Raw genomic sequence first — 15382 nt, forward strand, 5'->3', positions numbered from 1 at the left:
AAACCCACTGGGGAATGTATCATGTCTACCAGAGTCCTGTGCTTGACAAAGTCTATAAACAGATAGTCAAGTAGCTAACATGGCCTCTATAAAGCATTGTTAACAAATGCCCTGATGGGTCGCAAAGCAAGCATATGCTTTGCAGAGGAGACATCTGCATGGCATGTCACAAGGAAAGAAGAGGCCAAGGAGATAAATGTGTGCTAGAAACCCACAAGGAATAAGCATCAGGGAAATATGGGGTACAAGAGCCTTTTTTCCCCACTTAGATGCTCGCTAAGAATCAGGCCTGGAGGAGCTACCAAACTCTGCTCATATGAACAGACTCTGTACACACCTTACTGAGGTGTAAAGTTTGCTGAGGAAGCAACAATTACTCTTTATCACAAGAATCCTGACTCTTGGCCACAGCTCTTTGTACCCAGATCCCACTGGGAGAGAGCTGGTCTCTCAGGAGTGCTGATACACCAGAGAACACAGGTGAGACTACCATTCCTGCACACATTTCTGGCCCAAGAGGAACACTCACAGAGCACTCTGGACACAGGAACTAAGAAGCACTCTGGCAAAGGATCTTTCCAGTTTCTGCCTATGCTGAGCTGACCCTGTGCCACAGCTCTCTGTACCCAGATCCCACTAGGAGAAAGCTGGTCTCCCACTAGTGCTGACACACAGGCTTACAGGAGGGTCAAACCATTGTCAGAAACATCAAGACAAGCTAACACCAGAAAAAAGCACGTAGTGAGAGGCAAAGGCAAGAATCTAAGCAATAGAAACCAAGGTTCATCAGAACCAAGTTCCCACACCACAGCAAGCCCTGGATACCCTCAACACCCAGGAAAAGCAAGATTTTGATTTTAAACCACAACTCATGATGATGATAGAGGACTTTAAGAAAGACATAAATAATTCCATTAAAGAAATACAGAACAACACAAGTAAACAGGTAGAAGCCCTTAAAGAGGAAACGCAAAAATCTACCAAGTAGGCAAAAGAACTAAACAAAACTATCCAGTATCTAAAAATGGAAATAAAAACAATAAAAAAATCACAAAGGGAGACAACCCTAGAGATAGAAAACCTAGGAAAGAGATCAAGAGTAATAGACTCAAGCATTACTAACAGAATACAAGAGATAGAAGAACAAATCTCAGGGGCAGAAGATACCATGGAAAACATTGCCACAACCGTCAATGAAAATGCAAAAAGTAAAAAGCTCCTAACCCAAAACATCCAGGAAATTCAGGACACAATTAAAAAAGCAAACAAAAGGAGAATAGGTATAGAAAGAAGAGAGTGACAACTCCCAACTTAAAGGGCCAGTAGATATCTTCAACAAAATTATAAAAGAAATCTTCCCTAACCTAAAGAAAGAGATGCTCATAAACATGCAAGAAGTCTACAAAACTCCAAATAGATTGGGCCAAAAAAGAAATTCCTGCAATCACATAATAGTCAAAATGCCAAATATACGAAACAGGCTGAAAGAAATTAGGGAAATGACACCCTTCACAATAGTCACAAATAATATAAAATGCCTTCCTGTATCTTGGTGAAAGATTATGACAAAAACTTCAAGTCTTTGAGGAAAGAAATTGAAGAAAATGTCAGAATATGAAAAGATTGTGCATGTTCATGGATTGACAGGATTAATATAGTAAAAATGGCTGTCTTGTTGAAAGCAATCTATACATTCAATGCAATTCGCATCAAAACTCCAGCTGAATTCTTCATAGAGTTAGAAAGAACAATTTGCAAATTCATTCGGAATAACAAAAAAAAAAAAAAACTAGGATAGCGAGACTATATTCAACAATAAAAGAACATCTGGGGGAATCACCATCCTTGACCTCAAGCTGTATTACAGAGCAATAGTGATAAAAACTGTATGCTATTGGCACAGAGACAGGCAGGTAGATCAATAGAATAGAACTGAAAACCCAGAAATGAACACGCACACCTATGTTTACTTGATCTTTGACAAAGAAGTTAAAACCATCCAATGGGAAGAAGATAGCATTTTCAAAAAATGGTGCTGGTTTAACTGGCACTCAGCATGTAGAAGAATGCACATCGATCCATTCTTATCTCCCTATACAAAGCTCAAGTCCAAGTGCATCAAAGACCTCCATATAAAACCAGGTACGCTCAAACTTATAGAGGAAAATGTGGGGAAGAGCCTTGAACACATGAGCACTGGACAAAATTTCCTGAACAGAACACCAATGGTTTATGCTCTCAGATCAAGAATCACTAAGGGGACTTCATAAAAGTACGAAGCTTCTGTAAGGTGAAGGACACTGTCATTAGGTCAAAATAGTGACAAACAGATTGGGAAAAGATCTTTATCAATCCTACATCTGATAGAGGGCTAATATCCAATATATACAAAGAACTCAAGAAGTTAGACTCCAGAAAATCAAATAACCCTATTAAAAATTGGATACAGCGCTAAAATACAAATTCTCAACTGAGGAATATCAAATGGCTGAGAAGTACCTAAAGAAATGTTCAACATCCTTAGTCATCAGGAAAATGTAAATCAAAACAACCCTGGGATTCCACCTCACATGAGTGAGAATGACTAAGATCAAAAATTCACGTGACAACAGATGATGGCAAGGATGTGGAGAAAGTGGAACACTCCTCCATTGTTGGTGGGATTGAGAGCTGGTATAACCACTCTGGAAATCAGTCCTTGAAAATTGGATATAGTACTACTTCAGGAACCAGCTATACCACTCGTGGGTATTTACGGAGAAGATGCTCCAACATATAACAAGGACCTATGCTCCATTATGTTTAAAGTAGTCTTATTTATAATAGCCAGAAGCTGGAAAGAAGCCAGATGTCCTTCAACAGAGGAATGGATACAGAAAATGTGGTACATTTAAACAATGGAATACTACTCAGCTGTTAAAAACAATGATTTCATGAAATTGATAGCCAATTGAATGGAACTAGAAAATATCATCCTGAGTGAGGTAACCCCCACACACACACACACACACACCCACAGTATGCACTCACTGATAAGTTGATATTAGCCCAGCTCAGATTACCCAAGATACCATCCATAGACCACATGAAACTCATGAAGAAGTACAACCAAAGTGTGAATTGTTCAGTCCTTAGAAGGGGGAACAAAAATATTCATTGTAGGATATACGGAGACAATGGAGTAGAGACTGAAGGAAAGGCCATCCAGACCTTATCCCACCTGGGGATCCACCCTATATACATACAGCCACCAAACCCAGACAATATTGTGGCCGTCAAGAAGTACATGCTGACAGGAACCTGATATAGCTATCTCCTGAGAGTCTCTGCCAGAGCATGACAAATACAGAGGCAGATGCGCATAACCAACCATTGAACTGAGAACGGGGTACCCAATGGAGGAATTAGAGAAAGGATTGAAGGAGCTGAAGGGGTTTGCAACCCCATAAGAACAACAATACCAACCAACCAGAGCTCCCAGGGACTAAACCACCATTCAAAGAGTACACATGTACAGACCCATGGCTCCAGCTACATATGTAGAAAAGGATGGCCTTGTTGGGCACCAATGGGAAGAGAAGACTTTGGTCCTGATAAGGCTGATGCCCCAGTGTAGAGGAATGTCATGGTGGGGAGGCAGGAAGGGGTAGGTGTATGGGTGAGGGAACACCCTCATAGAAGTAGGGGTAGGAGGGATGGGAAAGGGGAATAATATTTCAAATATAAAGTTAAAAAATATCCAATTTAAAAAAAAAGAATCCTGATTCTTATAGAAAAACCTCACAATGCCAGACATTTTATACCCCCCACCCCACCCCCCGTGCTCGGGTTTGCTGAAGTTCAAATCTATGTCTTTGAGAAAGTTGTTGACCTATCGTCACTAAGGTGGTTTCAGTCAGGGCGTGGGGCTGACTGGCCTCGGACAAGAGTGAAACACAGGAAAAAGAAACCTTAGGTGGAAATGAGGACCGGAAGCTTAGCTCGTCTCTGCTTATCACAGAGTGTTGGTGTTTGCTGGACACTGGTTTTATTCTGATGACCTATGACTGATTCGTGACAATGGAATCTGCACAATAATCTCCAAGGACAGGAGGCCCTGTCCCAGAGGCCACCCAGAGCTGCCAGGAATCTGGACCACACATAGAGAAACCAGAGCACTTAGAGGAATGGGGATAGGAGAACACAGGTATTCCTCAAATAGCCCCACTTCCTCCCCGAGGCTCCAGGGGCAGCTTTGCAGACAGTGCCTGCATGAAGCTCATCACATCTGTGATTACAAGATAATGTACTGAATTTATGTGGATAGATTTCTCTACTTCATATGTACTTGAGTTAGTTTTAGCAGAGGGGAGCCAAATACCATTCTGGAAATATGGCACAGCCTCAGTTAATCAAAAGGATATCACTCGTAATGCTTCCTCCCGTGTCTATAGTTTGGAGAGGCCCACCCCTTTCTGCATACTTATGAAAAAGAGCAAGGGACTTTTCTCATTTCCCTTAAAAAGAAAAAAATGCCAATAGTACAATCACAGTACTTATCCCAGATGGTCAGATAATCTATAGCAAAGACAGGGGGAAAAGTTTGTATCTCTCTATTGAGTTACTGGAGGTTACACCTGATATAAATTACAAGTACAAGTACAAGAAAGTCACATACTGACACTGCTAACAATGATACTGTTGTCCTGTGACTCCTGAGGCAATCAGAATCAGGATCACCATGCCAGCAAAGACAGGGTATTACCAACACTCAGGAGCCCAGACAACAGGACAGAGACAGCTCTGGAAGCAGACAGGCTGGGCTTGATCACTTCTAGTGTATCTGGTTACCCAAATTGTTTCATAACTCCCTTGACTTCACTTTCCCCATGAAAATGAAGGTGCTGATTACCTTATTATATTACAATGATGATAATCAGTGATCACTAAAACCATAAGCACTCCCTCACTACCATTCCTCCTCAAAAGAGAAATTTCACAGCAACAGTGAGAAGTGTACATACAAACACACACACACACACACACACACACACACACACACACACCACTCATCTATCCTGAAATTTATGTTTCTGAGCCAGAATTTGAACTTGCAAATAAATACATCTTACTAGTCCCCTACAACTTTTCATACTATACTTCAAAATGTTCCTTAACATCGTACCCACTACACTAAAACCCATGTTAATGGCTCAATAAGCAAATGAGAACTCTTTTAGAAAATAGGTTCAGATAACATGAGAAAAGTAGACAGAGGAGGGCTTCCTTTCTGAAGATATTTGGGAGAAAACTCAAGCATCCCTCAGTGGTTTCATGTGTTCTCATGTTGGAGCAGGGCTGCGCAATATTTACCTTTTCAATTACAGGTGATTTTTGTAAAGGAGAGGAAAACCATCCCATAGTAAAAGTCTGGAACTAATGACATATACAAGCTTCAAAAATTAGTCACTGGTTACCATGGTGATGCAGATATTACCTAACAATTCACTAGGTTGTATCAGGAGAATGCTAACTATGTTATTTTAAGAACAGAAAAGGGGTCTCTATTTTTGGAGAGAACTAATTTACAAGAACTTAGATGCAGACCAAGGATAGCCCAGTTTGACCCCAAAAGGGTCAAGATGCATTGTGGTCTCCTACACTGCATGTCTAGCTCTGTGCCTTGCATAGGCACACACAGTTGGAGGAGAAGAGCTGTGACACACTATTTACAAACACAGGACTATGACTGGAAGGAGCATTCTTACTCTCTAAATGCTTAGGATAAGACTAATCTTTGTGACTATGCACTGAAGGATTGATGGCAGATGTACAAGGACAGTCCCTTAGAAACCCAACAGAAAGAATGTCTTAGGCAAAGAAGATTCCCTCCAAAAATGATTACAGTGCCTCAAAAAATAATGAAAGTCCCCCTATGTGGGATGATGTCACCACGCAGGTGTAAGCAGGTACAAAGAACAAAGCCTGTCATTGGATGAAAAGGAAGGATGAGCAGGAGAAAAGTTTGAGGGAAGAGGGGGAGACTGGAACTGAAAGGAGAGGAGACTGAAAGAGACTGAGAGAAGCTGCAGAGAGAACATGGAGGCTGATGTAAAGATTCCACTCTGCACATTTACAGGTTGTTATGAATATTCTTAAGGGGTGGATGTGTATAGGGCTTGGTATGTTTAGGTGGGCAATTATATCTTATCGATTGGATCAGAGGTTATTGTGTTGTGTGTTCTTTCTTGTGGCAATTTGACTTTGGGAGAGTGTGTGGTGGCAGAGACACTGGGCCACCACGGAGTTGGGATGTGTGTGTTTCTGGCAAGATATCTAGCAGATATCCTGGGGCACTGTGGTGCTGATTCTAGTGGGGGTAAAAGACAGCCCATTTTATAATTTTACAACAACGCCCCTACTCTTAGCAGTTTCAATTTTCTAGATGTATATGACTTTTAACTTAAAAAATGCTATCAAATCTCTTCTGATGCTATAAAAATCATTCTAAGAAATGAAAGTACATATATTCCTCAACCAACCTTGTAACTACTTTGGGTAAGAGTGCACCATGCCTCGTGGATATAGGTCTGGCTCTTTAGAAAGGAGATCTGTCTGTCTCTGAAGCACCAGGGCTCTTTCTTCCTTAAGAAATACCTAGCTACACTATATCAGTATTCCCAGGACAGTTCCTTAAATGGAAACTTTCAGATGTAAAACTCACCTGGTTAGTATCTGAGACTAAGATTTGAAAACCTGCCCTGTGAAAGGTTCTCTCTCTCTCTCTCTCTCTCTCTCTCTCTCTCTCTCTCTCTCTCTCTCTCTCTCTCTCTGTGTGTGTGTGTGTCTCTCCCATCTCCCTCTCCCTCTCCACCCCACCCCCACCCCATTTCCCTGAGATAATTCCACTCTGGGTCTTAGCTGCCAATGAACAATGAACTAAGGCCTTTAACAAACGATGACAAGGAATATGACAGCCACTGGGGGATACAAGTCAGCATACATTAGTCAAAGGCAGGGCCTCAGTGACCACAGTGGCTTATATTCATCACAGATTGCAGAATCAGTTCAATCTACATGTTTGATATGTGGGTATACGAGAAAAATATTTCACAAAACCCACAGGAGATACAAGTTCTGTTGTATCCTTCTATTAAAGGCTTTGCGACCATCTGAATCAATTTCACTGCCCATGGCTGATGACTGAAACCACAGTGATAAAATGTAACTGCCAACATTCAACTTTTATTTATTTATACTCTCCTTATCTCAGAAAGACTAGCATGCAAATTATATAGGTGCCACTAAAAATATTAAGAAAATAATCAAATGGAACATAATTAAGTATTTATAGACTAAGTTAAAGGAACCAAGGGTATACTAAAAGGATATACTATACAATCAGCACCTGCCAGAAAATCTAGTCCATGCTACCTCACCATCTGCAGCCAGGAATATGAAGGGAAAACTCGCTCACTCTTGAAAGTCCCAGTGTCTATTCTGGGAAGAAAAGGGCAGTTTCTGAAGGCAGTTCCAGGCATCTAACTACAGGGTTCCTACCTATGTAGGTCCTGTAGGGACAGTAACTGAGACACAAGCAGGATACATCACCATCTCCTCCAACCACCATATAACTCATGATGACTTTACTAAGGTCATCCCTGAAACTGCTGATTGGAGCAAATGAAGTCTACCATATTTCGGAGCCTGAGGTCATCTACTTCTCCATTTTAATAGCATCTTGCATTCACTGGTTCCAGCATCAACCAGGGAACCACTGGTGGACAGGCCTTACCTATTTCTTCCCTCCTCCCCCAACAGCCCCACATCATGAGGATGCATGGCTCCTTTACAGTGCATCAAGTTCTCTCAAGAGTTCAGTGGGACATTATAGTGCTTCAGAAACTTCCAAAGATGAAATCCTAGAAGCACAAGATCTAAAGCTCCTTCTTAACTCTAGAGTCAAGATGGTGGTCTAACAATGTGACGTCAGTGACTCAGTTTTCACCTGTTAATCAAAGTCAATATTATCATATTGGAGTTTGGTCTTGAAAAAAATGAGCAAACACGGGCAATTTCCTTGACCCAGTTTCTGGCACACATTAGGAGGTCAGTAAATGCTAAGTTTTCCTTTTCCTATCACAGGCCTTACACATCTTTTTTTTCTTTCTTTTAGAGTCTTGCAAAGTCTTCACATTTTGCTACATCTCTCCCAAACTTTAATTAAACAGTGTTAAAATGACCCAGGAAGAAAGCAGGTTCCTGAGAGCCAGGGAAGAGTCACTGTCCAGATGATGTCGCGTCTCACAATAATTTTTGTCATTGTGCTAAGTACATTTAATAAAAAAATGATGCAGAGAGAAAAAACAAAAATCTGACAAAGGAGAAGTAAAAGATAAAATATTTGCTAGAGAGACAAGATGCCTCAGCAGGTAAAGACACTTGTCACCAAGACTGACAACTTGAGTTTGGTTCCTACGACCCATATGGCAGAAAGACAGAACCAGTTCCTGAAAGTTGTCCTCTGATCTCCATACCCTCACACACAAATAAACTGTGTTTGTTTGTTTGTTTGTTTGTTTGTTTGTTTAAAATGTAAAGAAAGCAAATGTGATTGGTTAAATAGACTCAGAAACCTACTTGGACTTTACTCTTTTTTTCCCTTAAGATAGGGTCTCTCTATGTAATCCTGCCTATCCTGGAACATTATGTGGACCAGGCTGGCCTAAAACTCAGAGATCCACCTCCCTTTGCTCCCCAAGTGCTGGGATTAATAAACTTCACTCTTGAATGTGCTAAACAGTATTTTTTGATGCTGAAGTAGCAGGTTTTGCTGTATAGACCTCATTATCATGGAGAGTAAGGACACAAAACTTTGGCCCTAAACAGAAGAAGTCACCATGATTACTTCCCTCCAATTTAAGTGCCCGGATTATGACCTACCTTTTCTGTGATGTAGAAGTTTGAACTATCAGCATGCTGCAGAGCAAAATATTCATGGTTGGCAAGAGACCACCTTTAAAACATAAGAATAAATAATCACAAACATGAATGTGGTCATTTCTGTTTTAGTAGTTCTATAGGATTAAGACAAATTAAATCTAGGGTTAGATTTGGCCCAGAACAGCACTTGTTACAAGGCAGTTTCCAGGACAACAAGGCATTAGCTTAGTCTCTTTATCCAGATAAAACCTGCCATCTCACAGGTCAACAGCTAGGCCAGGTCCCTCTTTTAACATTTCATCTTTAACACCAGAGGTGGGGTAGGTGTAACATTAAAAACAACCTTCTTTCTCCTTTTGAAAGACTGAAACAAAGAGAGTAAAAACAAAGGACATGAACACAATTTACATTCTGCATTTAACGTTCTTCAATTGTCTCTGAATTCTAAACTCTCATTTGGTATACCTAGCATGGACTGGAATACTCCATTTTGGTAGGGTATCTCTATGTAATCCTGCCTATCCAGGTTTTATGCAATTTATCAGGAATATAACAGAGGCCCAGTTCCACTGCGCTGGTCAACCATCTGAGGTAACTTTCAAGTGGGTTCCCCCTTGCATTGTCAGCTCAGGCAGAGAGGCAGGCAAGCCTCCAGGCATGTGAGGTTCCACATTGTCTCTGGCCTAGAAATCCTTTCAGTTTCTATGGATGGAGTATGTGCTTAACCCTGGGAACCTGGGGATTGCTCCCTGCTGGTAAGGCCAAAAAAGGAGCATAGCTTCCTAAATGAAGGAAGGCTAGTCTACAGTGAGGGATCCCCAGCTCCTCCACTATCTGCTCTTGGAGGAAGAACGGCCAAGACCAGCAGAATGGGGTGCCACTCACACACAGGAACTGTGAGTGACTCTGGGCAGACTGAGCAGTGTTTTGGGAACATATGTATGGTTAGAATTATTTATAGTACTATGAATAATGTTCACCACTCTACTGCAAATATTTTATTTGCCTTTTATGTACAGACTAGAGAGCCTCGGCCAAGCTCCAAGTTACACTTACCCATCGCAGACTTCCTTTATTATGGCAGACAGTGGTTTTTTCTGTAAAGGAAAAAAAAAGAAAAAGGAAATACAGTTAGTTTCGTTTCATTATTTTAAACAAAAAAAGAAACTACTAATAAACAAGTTTAGCTAAGGAGTTTACATTTGTGACTTGTAGCTGCCAGTGAGTCTCTTAGGTTTCTCAAGGTAACAAATTACTAAGTGTCACCCTCAAGTTTATTAATTATTCATTATGCTCCTTGTTTCTATACTGAACATTGCCATCATATTTAAGTCTGTCTTATTAAAATCAAACAGGAGCCTGCAACATCAAGGTGGACCCGGAGCTCCTCAAGCTCTTCAGGAGTCAGGCAAGGTTCCCATCGGTTTTATGCAGACAAGCATCATCGTGATCTTCATGCTCTTTTTTAAGACTTATTTTTAATTATATGTCTATGTGAATGTGAGTGTGTGTGTGTGTGTGTGTGTGTGTGTGTGTGTGTGTGTGCGCACAGAGGTGACTATAGCCCCTTTGAACTGGAGTTCCAAGAGATTAAGAGCTATCCAATGTGAGTGCTGGAAACGAACTCAAGCCATCTTGAAGAACAGTAGGAGATTTAACTTCTGAGCTCCCTCCCCAACCCATGATCCATATTTTTATGAGAACATGTAGCAGATGGGATTTGGAGAGATGAACAATTGTTCTCACAGGTATGAAGAGTTTCCATCCAACTGTGGTCCTAGTAAATGCCACTTATTCTGCAGCTTGAGCCACCAGAGAAAAGCGATCAACAGGTGGCCGGCCACAGCTGTGCTCTTGCTCTCACTGGCACAGCTGTGCTCCCCCCACCCCACCCCCAAACAGAAGGAAGGCAGTGATGAGACTCAGTGTGGGCACACACAGCCTGTCAGCAAGAAGAGAGGGCTGAGAGGGGTGTGTCAACCAGAACAAATCCCAGACAAGGGACGGACACAGGGAACAGAGGAAGAAGTCGCAGTGCAGTTAGGGTCTGCCAAAGACGACCATTTAAAAAGCTAGTGCTGCTGCCCTTCTGAAGAGCGATCAGTGTGCTAGAACCTGTGAGTCTGGCTGGCAAGCTCAGACACTGAACTTGCTAAATAAACTGTTGTCACCGAGATCTTCCAACCGCACTAGCTGATCTGTAATGAAGGGGGCTGCTACCCACCCTAAAGGCTGGCATGAAAACTAGATGGGTAGAACGGAACAGTAATTATTTTACAAGAGCGAAAGACGTAGAATGGTTAGGTTCCTTGCCCTGCGGGGTTGCTGACAAAGCTCATCCTTGGCCTTGAGCAAGAGGCTGCCTGTCTACAGCTGCTCCTGTAGCCTTCTGCAGGCTTCAGTAGCTCTCTGAAGGGCTGAGCTGATGTGCAGCATCCCCAAGAACTTCACCTCCGCATCCCCCTCTGTGGGCACAGAGTCTGTTTCTGCCTACAGTTATGCATAGCATGGATGGGAAAGTATTTTTCTTTTAAGTTTAACTTTTATTTAGTTATTTAGATACATTTGAGTTGATTCGTGGCACCTGTACACATTTTAGGGTAGAGCACGGCATTTCAATACATGCTGCACAGTGTATAGAAATTGACTCTGGGTGAGGATACATCCATTTTCTTAGACACCCATCATTTCTGTGTGCTAGGACTACTCAAAATCATTTTTACTAGCTGTTTCAATTTTGTAGCTAATTATTTTTGAAGTTATTCTACTGTCCTTCAAAACATTAGATATTGATTATTCTTCCTGTGCTAGAGCGTGGCTTAGTGGGATCTCATCGAATAGCAGGGACCGGTGAAGCCCTAGGTTCAATACCTAGCACGCACCTAAATTAGTTCCTTCTATTCATCAGTGCCTCTGCCCCATTAACCATCTTTCTATACATGTTCCAGTTTCTAGGTAAATGCTATTTAATGTTTAACTTGAAATTATTCTACTGTCCTCAAAGAATTTAAAACTTATATTTGGCGTTTTTAATCTAACTTATTTCAATTAACATAAAGTCCAAGGGAACCAAGAATTCTTGAAAAATGGCTAGAGTCGGGGTCTTTTTGTTTGTTTTGTTTTGTTTTTTGGGGGTTTTTTTGTTTGCTTGTTTGTTTGGTTGGTTTTGACATTCTGAGTTGATCGACTTTGAGAGTAAGAAAGGTTGACTGAGGTCTTTAGTTAGGTTACATGCCATACAATCCTGGGCCTTTGCCAGGGACTGTACACTGACTCCATCTGTGAACTGGAAAGCAAATGTGTTCTTAAACCAAGTGGCAAGAAGCTTTGAAAATAAAATTTTCATGGATGCAGGCCTGTAATTTGAGGATGCTGGAGGCAGGGGCAAGGGGACCACAAACTCAAGATCAGTTTGGTTCACACAGTAAAACTATCTCACAAATAAAAACAAGACATATCAAACAAGCAATGGCTCTTTCTAATAAGACAACAACTGTGTATTTCTAGTTGGTAGACCCCTTTAAGTAGTTGGGGTGTGGGGATAGGTCTGATCAGTAAGTCCCATACTCCTAAATCTTGTGCCCTCAAAGACAAGTCAGGGGTAAGAAGGGTAAGCTTCAGTCGTTAATCAAACCAAAAGAGCCTGGGTGCTGCAAGGTTTCCAAAGCCCTGTTCTGAACCAAGCTGAACCTCTAAATCCAGGACTCAGACAATGACTTGGGTTTTAATTCATATCTGATCCATAGATTCAGAACAGACATCACTGGGATACTATTATATCTGGAACATTCTGAAGTGAGATATATGAAAAGAATAAAGACCATGGGACCGAAAAAGCTTACAAACTCAATACAGAAAGATTAAACAAAAACTCTCAGTCACAGGTGAGGGGAAGGAACAATGGTGAGCTGAACATTGAATGTGCTTCTCATCCAATTAAAATAACTGTTACGTAAGGCTGGGGCTAGTGAGCTGAACATGCATCTCAGCCAATTAAAATGACTGTTACATAAGGCTGGGTCTAGTAAGCTGAACATGCATCTCAGCCAATTAAAACGACTGTTACATAAGGCTGGGGCTGGCCCCATGGCTCACTTTCTGACCTTTCTCTTAGCTGCTCTAATCAAACCTTAATCCAGTGACCGAGAACACTTCACACCTTCCTTTTCCTGTGAGTTTCATTTGACATTATATTTGGTCCTTCTTTGGTGACCTCCTTTGCACACAATCCGAGCTACATACCCTTTCAACAAAGTCCAAGAAATATCTCCTTCCTCCCTTTACCTCAGGTTTCCCAAGCCCAAAATTCAGTTCTAGTTTCCCTCGCTCTAACCAGTCAACCCTTATAGAGCTTACTGACTTCAACAATTCCAAGTGCAGAGCTCTATTGCTAACGTCTCTCTCAAAATTCAGTTGTACAGACCATAAAGGCTCTACTTCGGTGTGATGATGAGTAAGATGGCGTCACTGGGATTCCCTAAGCTAGCTCTGCATCTAGGGGAGTATACCATCCCACTCACATCCTCCCTGTCCTACCCTGTCATGACTCTTCACCATTACTGTGGCATACAACCTTCTGTGACCCTTCAATCGCCTTGCAGTGCTTCATCTACTATGACCCTTTACCCTGGCTTTGGCACTGAAACCCTGCACCTTCATTCCTGTGGCACTTCACCAACTATGATCCTCTATTATTCTCACTGTAGCACCTCTCCCTCTGTGACCCTTCACCCTCACTGTGGTACCCAGGTCACCATGACACTTCCTCACCCTCACCTTAGCACCCTACCTTCTGTGGTCTTTCACCTCATTAAGTTACTCAGCTCACAATGGCTCTTCACCTTGCTGTGTTACCAGTCTACTGTGACCTTTCACCCTCACTGAGGCATCCCACCCACTGTGACCCTTCACCCTCTCAATGGAACTCCACCCGCTATGACTTCTCACTCTCTCATGGCACAAACCCTCTGTGGCCCTGCATCTTGACTGTGTGGACTGCAAGTCAACTCAGACTTAGTGTCTATAAGTTCCTATACTCTGTCTCCTTGCTTTTGGCAGGTCTTCCAGGCACATTGCAGAGAATGTGTCCTGCTTCCGCCTTCCTCTGCTCCCTTCCAGGACACAAACACAAAATACCATTTCTCATTTTCTTATTGTATCATCACCACAACCTTTCTCTTTTCAAGTTGTGCCTACCACTTTGCTCTTGGCTGTCCTCAGCAAGTTAGGTCTCAACATCTCTAGTCTTATTGCCTAACTGTGATTAAACAAAATTCAAATTTTCTCTCAGATTTTACTTCTAAAATATTCCTTGGAGTTTCAGCGATCACTATTACCTATTAGGGAAGTGTATACATCTCTAAGTTTAAGATGTAAGGCCTTCCAGAGTCCGCTGTCAAAAAATTCTACTTTGTACAAATAACCCTTGCTTTTTGAATTTTGTAGATGATTAAAATAAATATGCCAGATCCACATTTTCACTGTCATGTGCTATGTTGAAATGTCCCCTTTCTCTTTGTTCTACATCTAACAACTGAGATCTTACCAATTATTTATCATCCATGTCAAAGCCACCTTCTCTAAGTACAAGTCCCTGATCTTGCCAGAAAGACATAATTATTCTCTCTCTTCACCTGAAACAAAACATGGCTCACTCCTGAGCACTTTGCATTTGTCATTTCTTCTTGTCCCTTGAAGAAAAGGTATCTTAGTTCATGTGTACCTCCCCAATTCTCCACCCTCAGTGTTACTATCACAGTATGTAGGCACTAGTAGAATCTCAAAGGAGACTCAGTGTTTCTATCACATGGAAACCCATAAGACTAACAGACTTTAAAAACCAAAACTGGGGCCGAAGAGATGGCTCAGCAAGTTAAAAGCACTGGCTACTCTTCCAGAGGTCCTGAGTTCAATTTCTGGCAACCACATGGAGGCTCACAATCATTTATAATGGGATCTGATGCCCTCTTCCAGTGTGTTTGAAGACAGTGACAGAGTACTCATATACATAAAATAAATAAGTATTCTTTGAAAACCATAACTGTGCTCATAGAACATTTGCCTGCTTAAAGTATACCCTGGGTTCACTTCTAAAATCACTAGTCAAGTAATTAAAAAATGACTCAAGGCAAAAGAATGTATAACTAAGTAAAAAAGCAAACTATTATAAAGGAGAGACTGGAATAATAGACTGTTTTCCCAGTTCTAACAATATATTCCACTGCTAGGTGGCTCTTAGCAGCTGCTGGCCATAAGCCCACAGATACACAAAAGCTGTCATTACTCTTTACAAATTCGATCTCGGTAGAAATGCCATGCATGGCTTGGAGCCAGCCAGTTGATGAGGATAACTCTACAGATGGTGAAAGAGACACAGACCACAATCCAGCACCTTCAGTAAGCAATACCCAACAGGCAAGCCAAGCTACTCTCAAGTCAAGCTAAGATACCAATCTGGAAA

General features: G+C 41.6%; 1 protein-coding gene across 3 annotated transcripts in view; it reads right to left on the minus strand.

Annotated features, from left to right (window-relative positions):
• Positions 1–15382, minus strand: part of Elmo1 (engulfment and cell motility 1) — a 529323-nt gene that overhangs the window by 402969 nt on the left and 110972 nt on the right. For all 3 annotated transcript variants that reach the window (XM_032885160.1, XM_032885159.1, XM_032885162.1), the window contains exons 3-4: positions 9979–10019; positions 8923–8995 (exon numbers count right to left, since the gene is read on the minus strand). In XM_032885160.1, the coding sequence (XP_032741051.1) occupies positions 8923–8995; positions 9979–10019 (114 nt within the window). The remainder of the gene's footprint in view (positions 1–8922; positions 8996–9978; positions 10020–15382) is intronic.

Source organism: Rattus rattus, chromosome 14 (genome assembly GCF_011064425.1).
Source record: "Rattus rattus isolate New Zealand chromosome 14, Rrattus_CSIRO_v1, whole genome shotgun sequence".
Taxonomy (NCBI): domain Eukaryota; kingdom Metazoa; phylum Chordata; class Mammalia; order Rodentia; family Muridae; genus Rattus; species Rattus rattus.